This window comes from Pteronotus mesoamericanus, unplaced genomic scaffold (genome assembly GCF_021234165.1).
Source record: "Pteronotus mesoamericanus isolate MK-2021 breed Mesoamerican mustached bat unplaced genomic scaffold, CSHL_Meso_final contig_116, whole genome shotgun sequence".
In the NCBI taxonomy this organism is placed as follows: domain Eukaryota; kingdom Metazoa; phylum Chordata; class Mammalia; order Chiroptera; family Mormoopidae; genus Pteronotus; species Pteronotus mesoamericanus.
The window spans coordinates 1,055,312-1,074,245 of NW_026555027.1; the positions used below are offsets into that span (position 1 = coordinate 1,055,312).

Here is an 18,934-nt window from a genome sequence, read left to right on the forward strand (position 1 = left end):
CAGAAGATGATTTTAACGAGCAGTAAGTGCTACAAACAGCAGCTGAGCGAAGGGCTTCAGGAGTGGCTTTCCAGGGCTCACACAGACAGACGGACGTCGAGCCGCGGCCCGGCACCGGATGACGACGCGTCCCGGACCTCAGCCGCACCTCTGACCTTCGGCTTAGTTCTTGGCTCTGATTCGAATCTAAAACAGGGAAATTATTATAGATGGGAATACTGGTTATTTGGTGACGTTCATGAAAACACTATTTCAAGCGGTCAGTGTTTGAAAATATCCTAAATATATAAAACTGAGATTAAATAAAAGAACTGTTGTATTTATGTAGGAAAGTAGGACGCATTTTTAAATAATGCTTAATTACAGAGGAGAGTGTTCAAAACAATCACACTACAAAGGCTATTAAAACTACTTTCAGTCACTAAGGAAATAATAGTAATTCCTGATTCATAGTTAATGCTTATGTCCTTTCTTATTTTACTCTCCACACGATTTGCGACGAACAATTACTCACAGTGCATTTTTTATTTTTCTGTAAGTCAGAACCTATATTCATCTCATTATTCCCCATGGAGCTCAGTTTTTCAGCCTCTCACAACTTCTATTGCTTTTCTCGGGACTCTTCCTCGTCTCCCACATCCTTAATAAAACTCAGATCATAAACATGAATCCAGGCTCTAACGAGAATTTGGGCAGGGCCGCATAGCGGGAGGGTTAATTTGCACCTCCTACGCACCGCGCCCCTGTGAGCGCCCATCTCAGCGCGGCCCTCCTTTAATTGCCCAGCACGCCGCTGATTCACCCTCCTGTGTCACAGGCCGGTGCCTGCGATGCTGTCCTGAGGCGGGTCCTCCGTCCCGTCCCCGCTCGGTGCTCCTGCGCCCGCTTTCTCTTTCGTGGGTCACTGACATTTAGGTCGCCTTTAAAATCCATTCCTAACCTTCCAGGCGGGGGAATGCCACGCAATTTAGTGACACTGGAAAAATGTCGTGGGGAGCACGTCCACTTTTCTCTGTAGATCAGCATGTCTTAAAAAGTGATTCTGACGCCACGTGCTTCATAAGCATCTTGTGCCGGTTAAACATGCGGAGGCGCGGCCGAGCCCCGAGACCGCAGCCCCCGAGCCTGGCCTTCCCCGCACCCGGCCGGAACGTGTGCGCGTGCTCAGGCCGAAGGCCAGAGGCCAGTCTGCTGTGGGAAGTGAGCGCCGCGGGCCGCACGTGCACGTCAAGGTTGGTAAGACACACGCGTGCGAGGCCGCCCGGTCCTCGTCCCGCGGTTCCCTCCCCGGCTCGGCCTGCGCCCTGGCCTCCCCCAAACGCTGCTCTCAGCCGGAGACAGGTCAGGGGGCTGAGCGAGCCCCGGGAAGGACGGTCTGTCTTGCATGCTGCACACCTTGCGACTCCACTGATACGGCGAAAAGGCAGCCTCACAGGGTGCGCGGAGAGGCCGTCGCTGCCTGGAACAAAGAGCAGGGGTGACGGAAACAAACACAGCGCGAGGGAGCGTCTGGGTGACAGAAACGTGCAGCGTCCTGACTGTCTGATGGAACAGGTGCGCCACTTGGCTGTGTGTTGACTAAAGAAAAACCAAGATCTGCCTTGGAAGGGCATTTCCCGACAGCGCGGAGAGCCTGCGCCCCCTGGGGTGGCCCAGGTCAGGGCCCCTCGGGAAGCGAGGGTCTCCAGAGCCCAAAATACGCGCTGCCTTGCTCTGCCGCCGAGACAAGTGCCTGGCGCCAGACTTCGCTTTGATGTTGCCACGCAGCTTATGCTGAAGGAGATTATAAGAAACAGACATTAGAAACTCATTATAACGGTAATTCTTGAAGAGTTCTCAAAGTGGTATTTAATAATGATATGGCAATTCAACATATAGACACATTATTTAGCTAATCTGATGCCAGGCCGTGAAAGCACAGTGAGCAGCTCCGGGGGGGGCTGGCGTTGTTCTGGGGACCATGGTTTTTGCTCAGGTTGGACCCCCAAGCAGCGAATTCCTCTGCCTTTTGCCTCCTGTGTCTGTTTTTAAGATGCCACGTTCAGAGATTCAGGAATAAACCACAGCTCACTGTCAGAAAACTCACCTTCCTTAACCTCGTATATTTAAAGGCGTTTACGATGCCCCTCCTCTCTCCTGCCTGTGTCCGTGGAGAATACCCAGAAGACGGCCTTCCTTAGCCTTTCGTGTGACGTCAGCATCGCCCTGACGTCATCGGGACTTACTGTAATGGACAACTTTGTCCTTTTCTTAGTAACGGTTTGACTGCAAAGCTCGTACAACAGGCTGAAGAGATGAGCCACGTCAACAGAAAGCAACTGAAAACAGAATATGGTCAGAGAGCAGGGCTGCAAGTTCCCAGGCGGCTTCTGTGCCTTGGTCCCTCTCATTTGCACTTTCAACACAGAGCCAGAAGAAAGGCGACAGGGGACTGGAAAGTGCTCTTTAAAAGCTAGAACCCTTTTTGAGGCACGTAACACCCCAGATGCTGGAGGGGTTAGAGCTCGTTTTAGCACCTGGATTTGCTCTTCAAGAGCGGAATAGGAACAAGAGGGACGTCGGGAGAGTCCCTGCAAACTTACCACAGACGTTTACGTTTTCCTTAAGTCACTATCCTTTCAGCAGATAGCATGCTTCAAATAGCAAAGCATTATCTTCCCTGCAAAATGCAGTAAGAAAATATACCCACAGGAACAACGAGAGAGCCAGGAGTGAAGTGCGATATCTATCTCACACCGTTTGCAAAAATTAATTCAAAATATATCAAAAGCCTGTTAAATGGAAGCGCTAAAACCATGAAACTCTTAGGAAAACAGTACAGGCAGAGCTCTTCATGGTCTCAAGTCATGCAGCGGCTTCTTAGATAAGACGCCCAAAGCACAGCAGCGAGAGGAGGAAGAGATGAACTGGACTTCGTCGAAACGGGAAACTGCTTCAGAGGACGCCATCAAGAAAGCGAAGAAAACAACCTGCGGACTTGGGGGGAATATTCGCAATTAATATATCTGCTAAGGGAAATACTTGTGAAATACACACAAAATGTTTACAACTCAAATATCAAAAAGACAAGTAAGCCAATTACAAATAGGCCAAGAATCTGAATAGGCCTTTTTTCCAAAGAGGGTACATATGGTCAATAAACACATGAAAAGATGCTCAAATACATGAGCCATCAAGAAAAAGCAAATCAAAACCACAATGAGATATGACTTCAAACCCACCAAGACAGCTATTTAAAAAGAAAAAGAAAAACATATTCCCCAAAAAAATGAATGAAGAGAAAAGAACAAAGTTGAAAATAACATTTACAGACTAAAGGGAGCATATTTATGAGAATTCTGAGCCGGAATTTGGGAGGAAACATGAAAACCAAATACACTTGGAGAATTTAAAATAAGGTCCAACACTCTATCAAGAACAGTTAAGACCTTCATCAAAAAGTTCAGCCCACGAAGTTCACGACCGCTCTTCCTTGCGCAGCCTAACACACAGGGAGCCCGCGCCTCGCCCTCTGGGGGGCGGTCAGCGACGCTCTCAATGAGAGCTGCCCATGGGGGCGTGCGCGGCCATGCCCGCCGCCAACGCGGCCCGGGGGACAGCCGCACCTGTCCGGGGCGGGGGCGGTCCTGAGCGACGGCCTCACGGAGGAAGCCAAAGGACATCAGTTCGGAGTTGAGCCGTTGGCAGCAAAAAGCACACTTCCTGAGAATGGCGTGTTTTTACACGTTCCCTTCAGAGCACGTGCAACAAACAGCCCCCCGCCCTTAAAATCGCTTGAAGTCGACAGACTTCCTAGTGTCCCTGGGGGAAGCGCCGTCCCCATCATTGTGAAGCTGCTGAAGTGTCATCAAAGTCTCTGTGAAAAGCTGATTTCCAACTGAACCCTCAAACCCCAGGCTCCCAAACAGCCGGAGGACTCCTGCCGTGTGGCCGCGCGCGGCTTGTGGGGCACAGCCGCTCCCGGTCCCACGCAGGGAGACACCCGAGGGGCGTCCTCCCGCGAGGCTCGCGCGCGGTGCCCGAGCCCGAGCCCACGGCAGGTGGTCGCACCGCGAACGCAGACCTGTTCGTCACCTCCCACGAGACTCGGAAGGGTTTCTTCCCCGTTAGAGGCCATACCCCATTCCCCGGCGATGCCTTGGTGCTCAGCGACCACCACCTGGCTTTTATATTCACAAGTATTTCATCGGTTTTGAGAACGGCCACTGCCTTCACTCACTTTTTAATAAATTTTTAATTTCTTCCCTGTCCCTCCTCTGTCACGTTGAAGCTCTAAGTTCATTAAGTGGCGGTGACGTGAACCGAGACCGCCCCGTGCGCGCTGCCAGGCCGCCCCTCCCTGCCCCGCCCCCGCAGAGCCGACCTTGCGGGACTGACTGCGGCCGTGGCCAGCACCCAGGATGAGAAAAGCCGGGAGAAAAGTAATCAGACTGGCCTTTCAGCAGCCTGCCATGTATTGAAAGCATTAGGCCGACTGGCTCCACTCACTTAACTGTCCCCCAGGATCGGATCGAGGTTCCTGGGAAGGAGCCCAGCACGCAAACTGAACTCAGGAAAAACAAAAACTATCAAAGGACAAATTTAATAAAACAAAAACTACATTTCCAATGTTTCCTGGATTCCTCAAAATATCCCTTTGCTTAGAAAAGTGTAAGAAAAGATGGCGTGGACTTCGGCATGCATTTTGGGAACATAAATGAAAGGACCTATTCAAGGCTCCACGCGACCCTGGAGCAGCGTGTGCGAACCCGCCGCTGCACAGGGTCTGCGGCCGTGCAAAGAACCCTCCGGAACAACATTCAACACTGGGTGAAGGGGCGAAGTGCTGGCCTGGAAAGGTAAGAATAATGCACTAACGTGTTGCTTTGTTTCCCTCGAGGACATGCATAAAATTTCCAGGGCTGTATCTCAACCTTGCAGGGATTTACTTATATTTCTGTTTCCATCACCTATCAGCAGGCGATGCGGCCAACACGCACTGTACCGGAAGGACCATGGCCGTAGCAGATTTGAACTCTGGCCTGAGAGCTGCACACTGTCTGACCTCTGATGTGTCATCACATTCTGTGCCTCGGTCACAAAGTTGGGAAAACAAGGTAACCCCCCGACCTGATTCACAAGGTTCGGTGACGCTCTAATCGATAACAGAGACAAATGCACAGTGGAATACAGGCATGTGTTAAAATCACTATTTTTTTAATCCCAAATCTAACTCTTAAAGTGGTTAACCAGCGCTCAGCTCTGCCAATCCGGTTCAGCCATACCTCCCAGATCTGCGCTAGAGCGTACGCCGCCGGCTGCGGGGCCGCGGGCCAGCGTCGGGGCTGGAGAATACACCCCCCAACGTGCCCCCCGTTGATGCCGAGGATGCTGGTCCAGCAACACACACCGACCAACATGGTTCCAGGGAGGAGGCAAAATGAAAGAGAATAGCAGGATGGACAAATGTGTGTTCATAACAACACATGTTAATTAATTCTCATTGATGTCAAAGAGCCGGTGTACTTGGTGTATACTTCAGTACAGAGAGTCATTCCGTACTATCAAAGTTCTAAGTCAATAGCTTTGACTTTATAACTGGACTTCATATATTCGTATGTAAAGCAAATCAACCCGGCACCACCTGCCCCCCTGTTCAGATGCCCAGATGTGAGGGTTCACGTCTCTGGGTGATGTATAAAATCAGTCTTCATGGTACTGGATTTAAACAGTGTTGTGTTTTTGGTTTTTGGGGTTTTTCTTTTTTTTTGTAATGTGTAACTGAAGTTTTAGTTATACTTCAGCTTGAAGTGTTAGCTTGAAAAATACGACCACCATAAACATACTCAAATCACAACAACCAAAAATGGTATTCAAGCTACATGTCCTATGTCAACGCAGATCAATTTCTGAGGAGAAAACAAGTCAGTCTCCCAAAGACAAAAACCACTGGCCAATGAGCCAGAGCAGGGCGTATTTCAGACGAAGGGCCCAGGCCGGCATCGGGAACCCCCGCTCAGAGGCGAGCTTCAAAGGCCTCTGGGCTCTAGGCGGTCAGCCCTGAAGGGAACCTTACTGAGCGCCTGCAGGGCTGGATTTGGCCCAGCAGCAGCTTCGGACATGAAGAAGGGTAGCGTCAGACCAGAAACAAAAGAACCAAATGTCCCAGCGGGTCTCAGAGAGCCGGGTCCATTCCCAGGCTCCTGCTGAGCAGCTTCCTCTGCAGCGAGTGCTGGGTCACCTTCTACTGCCACCACCGGCCCGAGCACAGAGGCAAGCAGGTGCGGCCGGGGCGCAGTCACACCGCGCCCGGGCAATGCCCGCCACTGCGCCCGCATTGGCACATTGCGCAGGGCACTGGCACATTGCCCAGGCCATGAAGAGCGGATCCGGCGCGGCCCACGGCCTTGGGGAGTGAAAGGACCATCTTCCCAGGCGACAGGCGGGAGCCCGGAGCAGCGCTCGACGCGCCGGCGGAGCACGGAGCACCTTTGTTCTTTAGATCAGAACCGCGATCCTCATTCGCCTGCGGGGCCTGACTGCAGGGGAGGCATCCTTCCGGCGATTGAGAGAACTCTGAGCTTGATTAACTGCCAACATCAAAAGCAGCTTCTTTATGGGCTTTGTCCCCGTAATGAGAAGCTACTGCAGGGCCTTCAAAGTCTCTGGTTAAATCTGACTCCAACGGTCAGGCTTCTCGGTAACAAAATCTTGCTGGTTGCAACACCAAACCGCGAATTTACTGAATGTCCTCATGCTTCATCCAGCTCTCTGCCAGGAGGTGAGGTAAAGATATGAAAGAGCTCGTAGACCTAACACACCTTTAAAGCCGGGAGCGGTGGCCGAACAAGCCTGCAATGAGCATAAACACACACGGGGCGCTGGCGCTGGGGGTGGGGGTGGGGCGTCGTCACCGCGCACGCGGCGCGCGCCGTGGGGCGGCAGCGCCGGCAGGGGCGGGTGCGGCGCAGGGCGTGGGTGTCTTAAACTGCGCGGCCGACGTTAGGACCCACAGAGTGTGCTTGGCACTCAGGTGGCGAAATGGAAAGCTTCTCTTTATATCATAAATTACAAAAACGAACTTTGCAAAGTAGACCGGGAACACGGAGAGCTGAGTCGCGTAGAAAATGACTCACAGCACTTGCTGAAGGCAGAAGGCTGACCTCGCTCGAGGACCCTGCGGATGGGTGGACTTTGCGGCCGTGGCGCGGGCAGGTCTCCTTCCGAACGCAGGGAAAAGCGGGGCTTTCCAGCCACCGCACAGGGCCAGGGCCGGTGGGTGGGCAATTTCCAAGAGGAAGCTCCAGGGGGAAGGGCTGGTTTCAGGGGTCGCGCTTAAGGCCAGTGGGGCCATCAGACGTCCCCCGGGAGGCGGTGGAAGGGGAAGGACCTGGCCAGGGAGGTGGCCAGGGCGGTCAGACCTGGGACGGAAGTGCTGGCGTAAGCACGTGGCAGGTTTCTCACTAACTCAGACAACACGGAGACCAGCCGGAGGTCAGCGCCTGGCCGAGGCGGGTCCGGGTGGGGGGCCGACTTGGGCTGGGCCCAGGAGAACACCCCCGATACATGGGCTGCCCCCTTCCTTCCAGCTCCCCCTCCCCCGGCCTCCCGGCTCTGCCCTGTGTGCGACTTAGCCATCGCGCTGGGGCAAGAACGCCCCATCTCATCCGACATTTATGAAGAAGCCTGCGACAAAGACTCCGCGTTTGCCATTTCTACAACACAAAGAGACCTGGTTGCATGGGGGTCCCCTGGAGACCGGGAAGAGCAGGAAGCCCTGGGAGACACTGCCACTCGGCCCTCCCAGGCCCCCCGGCCGCAGCCCCCGATCACAGGGCCACACTGCTGGGCTCAGAGCGCACACGCTCAGGACCCTCTCCTGGGTGTCCCCAAACACGCAAACTACACAGTGCCCTCCTCCTATCAAACAGGTGACGTCCAAAGACTGCATGGCGTCATGAGGGAGTCGTGTTTTCAGTTTGAAAAAAAATAACACTCTGCCTTTTCCTTTATGGTCTATGTATCGGGGAGCCCAGTGCTGTGCTTTATTTTGGGGGCACGGCGGTGAATGAGGCGGATGAGGTTCCTCCCTGCGGCCCACACGCCTGCGGGCGGCGGCTGCGGGCAGCTCTGCGCAGGAGGCGGCGGGTGGGCGGGCGGGCGGGCAGCGGGCTCCGCAGCCTCCCCGCGGACGGTACACGCCCCACCCTGCCGCTCCCGCTGGCGACCCTGGTGCGTCCCTGAGCTTCCCAAACGCCAGCTTCCCCGTGTGTAATGTGAGGTAGGAGAACCTGGACTTAAACCAACTTCCTGGGGTTGTTAGGAGGAATAATGACCATCTACAAGCCCAGAACATACTAAGTATTAATTAGTTCTTTCACATAATTATTTTTATTGTTGAAATGACTAAAGAAAATCACACTAGAATATGATCAAAATGACAGCCTAACTTAAAATCTCAAAGCCATTTCGGAAGGTTTTTGGTTTCATGCAAGACCAATGGGATGAAAACGCTGGACACTCAGCTCAGAAGTAATGGGGCTGTTAGAGCGACGGGCACAGGCTGGCCATGGACGGCTGGGTGGTCGGCTGGCCGGGCGGCCAGTGGGTCTTCAGCATGGCCTGGCTGCACAGAAGCCACCAGAAGGCCGTGAGCAGAGCAGGCAGCTCTCTGAGGATAGCCTCCCTTCGGCCGAAGGAGAATCGCAGGAAATCGAAGTCCGTACCCACGTGCGTGTGACGCATTTCCGGTTTCTGCTTTGCTCCCTCTGTCTAACGTTACTGGCAAAAGCACAAGCCAACTCTCTTTGGATGGGGGAAAATTTTTCCTTTTCCATCGTAGCCAAAAGTGTCTCCTCAGGTGTGGGAGCAGGGCCAGTGTAAATCTTTGCAAAGGCTGGTTTATTGCGGCCATGAGACCCCTCTGCACTGGGAAGGCCCAGCTCGCGATCTGTTAACGCTGAGAGGCGACTCATAAATCCGCGGGGGAGCTGACCCCGCCTCTAACAGGATCTATGGCAGCGGGAGAGAGAGCCGGGGTCCTCCGAGAACTGAGAGGCTCGAGGACGACGGTACCAAGGCAGAAGGGAAGGAAACGCAGGCAAAGAAAAATGGGGAGAAGGACAGCTCGTTCCTTCGCTCCCTGCCTGCAAGGACGTCGTAAGCACCGAGGAAGGTCTCCCGCATTCACTGGGCTCTGCCGTGGCCACATTCTTGATGGCCGTAATTTCATGGCCAGCAACTTTATTGGACAGTGTCATCAAACACCCGCAGGCACACAGAGGGCCATTTGGAGAACATTTCCAAACGTGATAGAGGGCAGATGTTAGAAGCCGTCAGAACAGCCTGGGGAAGATGCTCGGGAAACGCTTAACAGGGTAGCGCAGAATGCATTTCCTGCGGAAATTATCCTTGAAAAAGTCTCTGGGCTTTTAACCCTCTCCTGTGAGCCAAATGTGCAAATATAAATTAGCGTGCGTGCAGTCAGCCGTGAGTGAAGGGTCAGTGCTTCCCAGCAATAAGGAAGGAGTCGGGGCGCCTGGGGGGAGGGGAGGGGCTTCCGCGAGCCCCGGAAGCCTGGGACCAGGCAGGGAACACAGCGAGGGACGGGGCGCCTGGCTGGTCCGCGGGATGTGAAATGTTAGCAATGAATTTTTCAGGAATCTTGCAGCACTTGAGGTACCTCCTTTACAAATAGAAGTTCATTATGGAAACAAGTCATTCAAAAAAATAAGCAGGATAGGAATGACATTGCGCTCGGATTTACATACGGTTATGCAACGTGATCCTGTCCAGCAACAGGTAGTCACAGATTCATAGTTGAAGAAAGTGCTCAGAATATTCTCCAGACACTCCTTTCTATCAGGAAAATTACTCCAAATCCCCTAAAATACGGGAAGAAAACATCTCTCTCCGTCTCTCTGTCCCCTCTCAAACGCTCTGGGTAGACAAGATGCATTTAATATTCAAACCACCTGTCTCAGTTCCACAGGCTCCATTCAGCAAGAAAACCTTAAATATACGGAGCTTAGATATTTTTCAAGTAACTAGGAGAAATAAACAACGAACGAGGAAGCAGGAAGGAAAAACAGCACTTTGCTTCCCGTGCGACCTTCTGAGATGACTCCGGGTCGTAAAACGTGCAGACGCCTGGCTCCGAACCCTCACGTGGCTCCGGGTTACAGAGTAGTTCCAGATGTTCGCAAATGGGCATTGCACGCACTCCCCACCTTTCCTGAGGAAACCACCAAGTCCTGTCACATTTACTCAGTTTCTGCTACATGCTGAGCAGCGGCACCACAACTGGCCTGGGGTTCGAGGCAAATGCCCACGGTCGCTCCCCACGGAGCACAGCCGACGCTGAGGGGCATCCAACGCGCCCCCTGCTCTGCCACGTCACTGTGTCCCTAAATCGTATTTATCCCGCTTTTATTTTTAGAGGCCCTCTGTAAACATGGATAAATCTCTCTGTTCCTAGATTGAAAATAAGTGGAGGAAGCTGAAGAAGATGGGAACTGAGGAGCCACAAACAAACGACCCTGAGACCGCCCCGGACCGGCCACGCCCCAGCGCCAGCCGCAGGCCCCGGGGGAGCCTTCTGGTCGGACCCTCCAGGGTGAAACCCGGGGACAGCATCAGGGAGCAGGGAACGGTTTCGCATTACACAGGGAAACGGGTTTATAAAGTCAGCCAACAACACCCGCTTCCCTTGACGCCGAGCCCGGCGGCAGGCGGCCAGCTCGGCGCTCCGTGCGCCCCTCGCCGGCCACTGAGCGCGTGCAGCGCGATCCTCCCTCCGCCTCACCTCGCAGAGCAGGAACGACCTTCCTCCTCGGGGCTCCGTTTCCTGAACGCAGGTACACAGACAGGTCAACGCGAACGTCGCCAAAGAGGCGTGCGCGTGCGTGCGGCCTGAAACAGCGCTCGGGGCACTTCCACTGGGACCCCTGGGGAACTTGTAAAACTTCAGCCTTCTGGTTCATCCCCGTCATTGCAGATGACGAGATGTCCTCCTTTTTAAATAATATGTTGGTATTTAATGATTTTTACCTTACTGCACATTAAAATACTGTCTAAATTTTTTACTTTAAATTTTAGTTTAAAACCTAATAACATCCCGCGGTTCCCGCAGCTCATTTCCCTCACGCGCTCGTCTGAGGACACGCGGGCCGGCCCCACGTCCGGCAGTCGGGAATGGCGTGGCGGCGAACGCGGGGCACGCCGGCCCCTCCGCAGCGGCGCCCGCCCCTCCGGCACACCCAGGAGGGGCCGCCGGGCCGTCCGGCAGCTCGCTGTTCACTCTTTTGGGAGCCCTCCACGCTGAGCTCTGTAAGTGGCGGAGCAAACCCGCACTCCCCGCAAGCGCGTGTCAGGGCCCCCGCCACCCCCTCGCCAGCGCTCGCCACGTCTTGTCTGTCTTTAATAGCAGCCAGTCTGGCAGGTGTGAGGCAGTGGCTGGCGGCGGTTTTGATTTGCATTCCCCTGATGATTAGTGATGTTGGGCACCTTTTCATGTCCCTAAAAATGGTGTCTGGACGGGGCGATGGGCGTGTTCACTAGCCCGGTTGTGCAATCGCCCCATGATGTGCACGCATGTCAAACCACCCTGTCGTGCACCTTCGTATACCATTTTTATTTGCCAACGAGGCCTGTTACACTGGAAAAACATCGAGGGCTCTGGAGCTCGCCGCGGACGTGCCGAGCCGGGACTCCTGGGGGAGGGGGGCGTGAGAACGTATGTTTTAAGCCAGCTGCCCGGTGACCCCCCCCGACACACACACACAGCCGGGGCCAGGGGACCAGAGGCTCCCTGGGCTCCCTCCGAGCACAGATGCAGCCGTCACTCCCGAGCGAGTGGACGCCCTCTGACCTGCATGCCACCCTCTTATTCCTGGAAAACCCTTCTCTCCTATTCTAACCCTCATGGTGACTAGGTTACAGTCCTCGGTGCGAGTTAACCCTCTGCATGAAAGCTTCAAATGGGGAATTTCATTGGCCACAATCGTCTACTGGAAAAAGGTCGACTAAGTAGACCCTTGACCAGGATGTTTAACAAAAAGAAAAAGACAACCATTGGATGTGATAGGGTGGAGAAATACCCTCTTCCAAAGGGAACTCTCCCAGCAGCCATCTCGGTTTTAGCCGCAAGGCCAGCTGCGCACAAGAGAACCGCGTGCAGGTCGCCCGCAGAGGGCAGCCACGCCCGGCTCCGGCCCTCGCACGGGAGGCGCGCTCCGCAGGGGCGCTGGGCCGTTTTGCTTCAGCTGATAGAAGACACGCTGCTCTCTCCTCCAAGGAACACAGAGAAAAGCGGATGCAGCTTCTGAAACTCTTCCTCGTTCCAGCCACATTTCTCTCCCAGGTCTATGAAAAGGTGCTCATCGCTTTGAAGGGTGAAACGCACAACCCAGCGTGGCGTCTACAAAGATGAAGCAGCTTTCCGCCGTCGCGCCCAGCCCGGTGCGCCTGAGCCACAAAGCAAACATCTTCGGTGGCTTGAAGCGGGGGATGTACTCCTCCCCCGAAAGGCTGTCGGTCCCCCTGTGCGTCTATCGCTGTTCTGCTACCGGCGCTTCAGAGCCTGGGGCGAGGGGGCGGCGTTCTCCCCCGAGCCGGCAGCACCTGGAGAGGGAGCGCGCCCGGTTTCGGTGGCACTAACACAGAAGGAACCGCAAAGGCCCCGCCTGAGGTTTGCCTGAGGCGGTGGCAGAGCGGCAGGTGTGACGGCAGCGACCCCTGAGCCACGGGCACCAGGTGGGACGAGGACGTCCCAGGGCTCCGGGCCCGAGACAGCCGCCCGCTTCTCCCACGCGAGCTGCCCCCTCTCGCCTGCTTGTCACACACAACCGAGGACCAGCTGCTTTCTCGCGGCTGCTAACACCCACGTGAGAAATTTAAACCCACTTCCCTCCCCACTCAACCCACAGAAAATACACGCCCCCCCCCAAGGAGACTCCACTCAGACGGGGGCGTCATGCTGATTCAGACGAGTTTATTGAGGCTCAGACAGACACATCCACAGCTTTACCACGACCAGGCCGTGCGGGTGGGGGAAACCCAGAGTCATACACGTGTGGGTGCGAAGTTTCTGACCACGTCCCAACGTCCGTCACCCAGGGCCGGCAGCGGGAGGCGGCCTGTGGTTCTCATTTCTTCCCCAGGATCCTGGAGCGAGGTCTGAGAAGCAGCCCCTGAGCGGGGAGCAGCCGGCGAGGATCCCACGCAGGGCGGGGGCGGGCAGGGGAGGCGCGGCGGCAGCGGCCGGCAGCAGGGATGCGTCCTCCTCTCCTCCTCGGGCCGGCCCCTCAGTAGAGCCCGTAGGGCCAGAACCTGCGGTAGCTGAGCGGCCCGCCGCAGCCTGCGTAGCCGTAGCCGCAGCCGTAGCCCACGGGCGCATAGGTGCTGCCGTAGCCACAGCCCACGCTGTAGCCCAGCGGGTAGCCGTAGCTGCCCCAGTAGCAGCCTGGGAAGGCGGCCCCGGTGAAGCTGCCACAGGACATGGTGCAGGAGCAGGTGCGGAGCAGGTGCGGAGCAGGTGCAGGAGTGGGAGGAGGTCTGTCCTCGGTGTGATGGTCCCGGCCTCGCTGTCTCGCTTATATACCGGCCAGGGGGGCGTGGCCCGAGATGCAGGCCCTCCTGTCCTCTGGTCGCCGGTTTGCATCACCCAAAAGCTCATTAACATGCTTGACTCTGGCCTCAGATGTCTTTACAGGTGCTTAGGGAAGCTCTCCCGGGCAGCGTTCCCTCCAACAAGCTGTGCGCCCTCCCTAAAAAGGGCGCCGCGCTGGCCTGGAAGCGCCGGGGGACTCGGAGGCCAGGGCCGCAAAGACACAGCCAGGTGCTCGGGGGCGGCGGGCCCGGGCCGTGGCCCTCTGACTCTCCGTGGCGACGCTCGGCTGCAACGCGACAAGTCGGTGCTGGACACACAGTCCGTCTCAGAATCCAGGGTCAGGACAGCTGGGTTCGAGGGTCCTCTTTCTGCCCTGGCTGGCGCGGCGCAGTGGACAGGGCGCCGGCCTGAGAACCGAGGGGCGGCCGGTCTGATCCCCGGCCAGGGCCCAGGCCGGGGTTGCGGGCCAGGTCCACGGCGGGGGGTGTGGGAGGCAACCACACATTGTTTTTCTCCTTCTCCCCCCTCTCTCTAAAAATAAACAAATAAAATCTTTTTAAAAGTGCAAGTCATTCAATTATTAAAGTAGAATCTTGAACGAAAAGGACTCTCCTTCCGGCCGTGGGCACGACAAACGCGACAGGCCCCCGGGGCGGTGCTGCGCCCCCTTCCCTGCTCGCAGCCGCGCGGGCCGGGCCGGCGCGCCGCCCACCTGAACGCCAGCGCGGGCCTGAGTGACCACCTGTGACACCGCGCTCCCAGGCCACTGCCTGAACGAGAACTCTGTCACTGTAAAAACAAATGGCATTTGTAAACTGGCCCTAGAAAGTGTTGACCAACTACGATTTGTTGATCTATTCTTAAAGTAAATATTGAAAACAATAACATAAAAAACAGAAAAATAGCCCTGGCTGGTGTGGCTCAGCGGATTGAGCACCGGCCTGCGAACCAAAGGGTCACCGGTTCGCTTCCCAGTCGGGGCACAGGCCTGGGTGGTGGGCCAGGTCCCCAGCAGGGGGCGTGCAAGAGGCAACCGCACATGGATGTTTCCCTCTCCTTCCCTTCTCCTCTCTCTTAAAAAAAAAAAAGGAAAGTTTACCCTAAAATGTGTATTTTTTTTAAACTAATAAAACCAGATTACCTGTCCAATCAGACGGTCTTGTGAAGGGCCAGATAGTAATTTGAAATCAACAATATTTTACTCCTAGAATGAGCACGGACCCCCAGATGAGGAGTGACCGTCGTTCCTCTCCAAACAGAAATTTAGTTCTCGAACACAAGTTAAGGGCGTGACCGAAGCTAACGTGGGTCGTGCGAGACCTGCTACCTCCTTCCCGGATTCCTGCGTGGAGGTCCCCTGGGGCGGCACTGGGCAAAGCCTCGCAGGCAACGCAGCGGAGGAGGACACGTGGCAGAGAACAGAACGGCACGGCGCCGTGGGGAACCCCTCGGGGAAGGGGTAGAAGGGCACGGGGTGGCGATGTTTACATACCAACCCCAAATTTTACTTTAGATCCTGAGGTGAGCGTCCTCCCTGTCACAGCAGCTACAACCGAGGTGTCTGGGAGCACGCAGAGATCATAAGTTGAATCCCAGGACACGGCAAAGGAAACGAGACGCCGGGAAAAACACAAAACTCTGCCACATCCTAACCACTAATTGGTTAATTACAGTGGAGGCTGCCCGCCGTCTCCCTGGGAGCGGAGCTGACGGGCCACCGCAGTGACTCAGTGTTTAAGATGCAAACACTTCACGTGAGGGACAGCTAGGCCCTGAATGGCAAGGTGTCTAAGTCAGCTTCCCTCCTCAAACGCAAGGACACCCGGCAGCAGCCCTCCCGGAGGGACCCCACAGAGACTGATGCTGCGCCCCGACTGCCGCCCCGGCGCTCTGCCTCACGAAGGAAAAAACGAGCAGCGCTTGGAGACAGAAAAATGGAACAAAAAACAGCATCGCACAGCGTAACTGGAGGGAAAAGGTCTGAATCGCTGCCGAGGTCAGTTCTGAGGCTCCATTTAAATGGCCCGTCTCCCCCCGGCCTGCCTGCCTCAGAGCCCGGCTTCGCCCCCCAGGGCAAACCCCCACGCCGCCTCCGAGCAGCGCCAGCGGGGAAAGGCTGTCACACGATGTCTCGTAAAGACTTACTCCCCATTTACAGGGATTAAGTTTTGCCTAGAAACTCTACAGAAAATCCTAATGCAAGACTATTTCGGGAAAACCATTATTTATCAACAAGTCAATCCAAAACAAAACTAGGAGCTGGCTGAGCCGCACCCCGCGCCTGTGGCAGTGCCACCCTGCTGCGGGCTGATGGCGGGGCCGCCAGCCGGGCCGTGCGGGGCCCGAAGTCCACCCAGCGTGGAGAACGCCCGTTCTGAACAGGAACGCAGCGCTGAAATGCAAAATTCAGTAGCAAATGCGAAAATGCTACAAGAACTCACACAAAAATTTAAACACTAATAAAAATCACAAGTATTAGGAAATTCTGAAGAAGTACTTTTATTCCTTAATGGTCCCACCCAGCTCTGCACTGTCTTTTCCACAGACCCGCTCTGCCCGCTGCGTTTCCGACTGTGTGCTCCCCACCGCGCGTCCTGGCCGAAGGCCACGCGCAGGTTCACGCTGGGAGGGGACCCCAGCCCTGCACCCTCATGTCGCAAGCTCGGGGGCAGGGACCGAGCCCAGAAGCCGTCCCCGCAGAAGGAGGACCAGAGACAGCCGAGGCGCAGGGTGGCGGCAGCCCGCCCGTCCCCCCGCAGCGCCCAAGCTAAGCGTGTCTCCAACGCGGCTCCTCACCCAGGCCCTGAACGTCGGCGGCCCCGTCACGCCTCCCGGCGCGCGCAGAGGCAGGGTGGGGACCCGGCGGGGAACCAGCAGCGGTCCAACCAGCTGCGGTTCCAATGTGCTACTTTTGCAAGTTTCTCCCAAAAATAGGGTCATGTGACATGAAGGCTAAAGAAAAGGAAAACACTACATTCGCACATGTGAGATGACAGAGCCCTGGACGGAACGTCGCTGGGCCTTTATGAGTCTGGACGAAGCCCAAGACACGTTTCTCTCTAAGTGACAATCTTAAGATGTTGTGTAATAAATAATTTCATTTCTCCTTTTATATATTTCTTTGATTTCAGGTAAGTTCTAACATAAAAGGATAGGAAAAAATCTTGCTCTTTGATTTTCTACAAAGGAGCAGGAAGTGTATTGTGTACAGATTTTGAAAGATAATCAATTCTAATACACACAATAGAACAGTTCTGTCTCCTCAGCTTCATACACAAAGTTTTCAACTTCAAATATTACCATTCATTTAACATGACAGAAATTACAGGCAACGTTTTAAACGAGTTTTTAGACTATACACCAGTGGTAACTCTATAAAACACAAATTGTCTTCCATTCACCTTCTCAAACATTTATTTTCACATTCATTGAGCTGCTCCCGAGTCCCCGGCACAGCTACGCCCTGGGCCCCACCTGGCTGAGCCCGCAGCCGGGAAGCTCTGAAAGGCACTCGGGACAGTTGCGGATAATGAACGAGCCGGCGGAGACAAAACCGGCCATCGCTACGGAAAGCACATACACCTTCATCTGTGGGAACGTGGGGTCACCCCAAGGAGGAGGCGGGCTTAGACCTTGGCTTTAAAATCTTCCTGACCGTTGCTCTCTGGCTACTTCTGTCTGATGATCAAAGGCATGACCCTCAAAATATGACTTCCTTTCAGCACGATGGCTACCTTGCACTCAAAATTTAACTCCTGTTGTCTCGGGCCTCATATTCAGACGGTACATCTGCTTTTCAATATGGAATTAAGAGCGGCACCCTCCCCGCGCAGGACACCCTCCCAATAGCAGGAGCCAATGCCCAGGAGCCGCCCTTGGCGCCGCACGTGCCGGTCCAGCTCCTAGGATCTCTTGGCTCCACTCCTGTCCGTCAGCCTGCACTCCCCGCTCCCTGGCGCTGCGCCTCGCCACCACCCGGGGACTGGGAGCGGCCGACCGGCCGGGCCAGCTGTCAGAGGGCAGCCCCGCCGCGGCTCTGCGGGGAGCGCCCATCCCTGGCCCGTCCCAGCCTCTGGGGGCGGCCCGCCTGCTCGGGCCTGTGTTCACTCGCAGCGCCATTCCCAGCTCTGGCCTGTGCCGTCACAGCTCCCCCTGCTGCCTCTGACCCCCGCGGCCTCTGCAGGACGCCCGTGGGGCTGCAGTGGCCTGCCCCCCACGACTCCGGGGCCATCTCATCCACTGGGCAGCTCTGCCAAGCCCCTCTGTCCGCACGAGGGACCTGTGCACAGCGGCGGGGCTTCGTGGTGAACGACTTCGGGGCCCCTCACTCGGCCGGCCCTGCTGCCTAGCTCTAGCTGCCGGGTTGGTGCCGGTGCTGCCTCGGTGGCCTCAGAGTCAGCTTCCGCCTGACAGCCCGCTTCCCACGGCCCCCGTGTGCTCACGAAATGCAGGTCTGGTTATAAAGCACATGCGCGTGCGTGCGCACACACACACAGACACAAGCGCACACAGACACGTGAAACATGTTCCCACAGCCCCTGCCGTTTGGCTCAGTGGGCCGAGCGCTGGCCTGCGAGGCGAAGGTGGCCAGTTCCACTTCTGGTCAGGACACGGGCCAGCGCTGCAGGCCAGGTCCCCGGCTTGGGGGCGCAAAACTGCTGGATATTTCTCTCCCTCTCTTTCTGCCTCCCTTCCCCTTTCCCTGAAAAGTAAATACAGTATTTTTTTAAAGATTTCAGTAGCTTCCTATTGCTTGTAGGGCAAAAATATTTTTTAACCTTTAAACTGATCTAAAAGCCCCTTGAGCCTCGCTGACTGTCTCAGTCCCTCACGCGTCCCGCGTCCCTCCCCTGAGCCTTCGCGCCGCCCGCTGTGCGCTCTGCGTGAGGTCCCCTTCTCTCGCCCCGCCTTCCGCTGACGGACCCGCAGCCCGGGCTCGGCCGCCTCTGTCGGGAGGCCTCCTGGCCCCACTCCGCCCCTCGGGGGCGAACGTCCACCTCAGCGAGACGGACGCCGCCTGCCCGTGCCCGCGGCCCATGCGCCCTCGCCTCGGTGACGGGCATCGGCCTCGGCGACCAGCCCGCGGCCAGGAGACGAAACGATGCCCCCGGCACCGGGCACAGCGCGGGCGGGCGTCAGCGACTGCCCGCTGGGGGAACAGACGCGTGCACGACCACTCTAGACCTGGCCTGGCCGCCCGCCCACTGTGAGAATTGACGCAAATCGCTTCTCTGGACCCCACGTCGTTCCACTGTGAAACAAAGTAAGTGGACTTCCCAGGACTCCTCGCTTAACTGTCGCAGGAGTCGAACACAGAGTCTCTGAGGCGCAGAGACTGCCACTCAG

General features: G+C 56.0%; 1 protein-coding gene across 1 annotated transcript; it reads right to left on the reverse strand.

Moving 5' to 3' along the window:
• Positions 1-13,283: 13,283 nt before the first annotated feature.
• Positions 13,284-13,478, reverse strand: LOC129072425 (keratin-associated protein 8-1). Its single transcript, XM_054575902.1, has one exon. It carries the CDS (start codon positions 13,476-13,478, stop codon positions 13,284-13,286), a length of 195 nt encoding a protein of 64 aa, XP_054431877.1.
• Between the last annotated feature and the right edge of the window lie 5,456 nt (positions 13,479-18,934).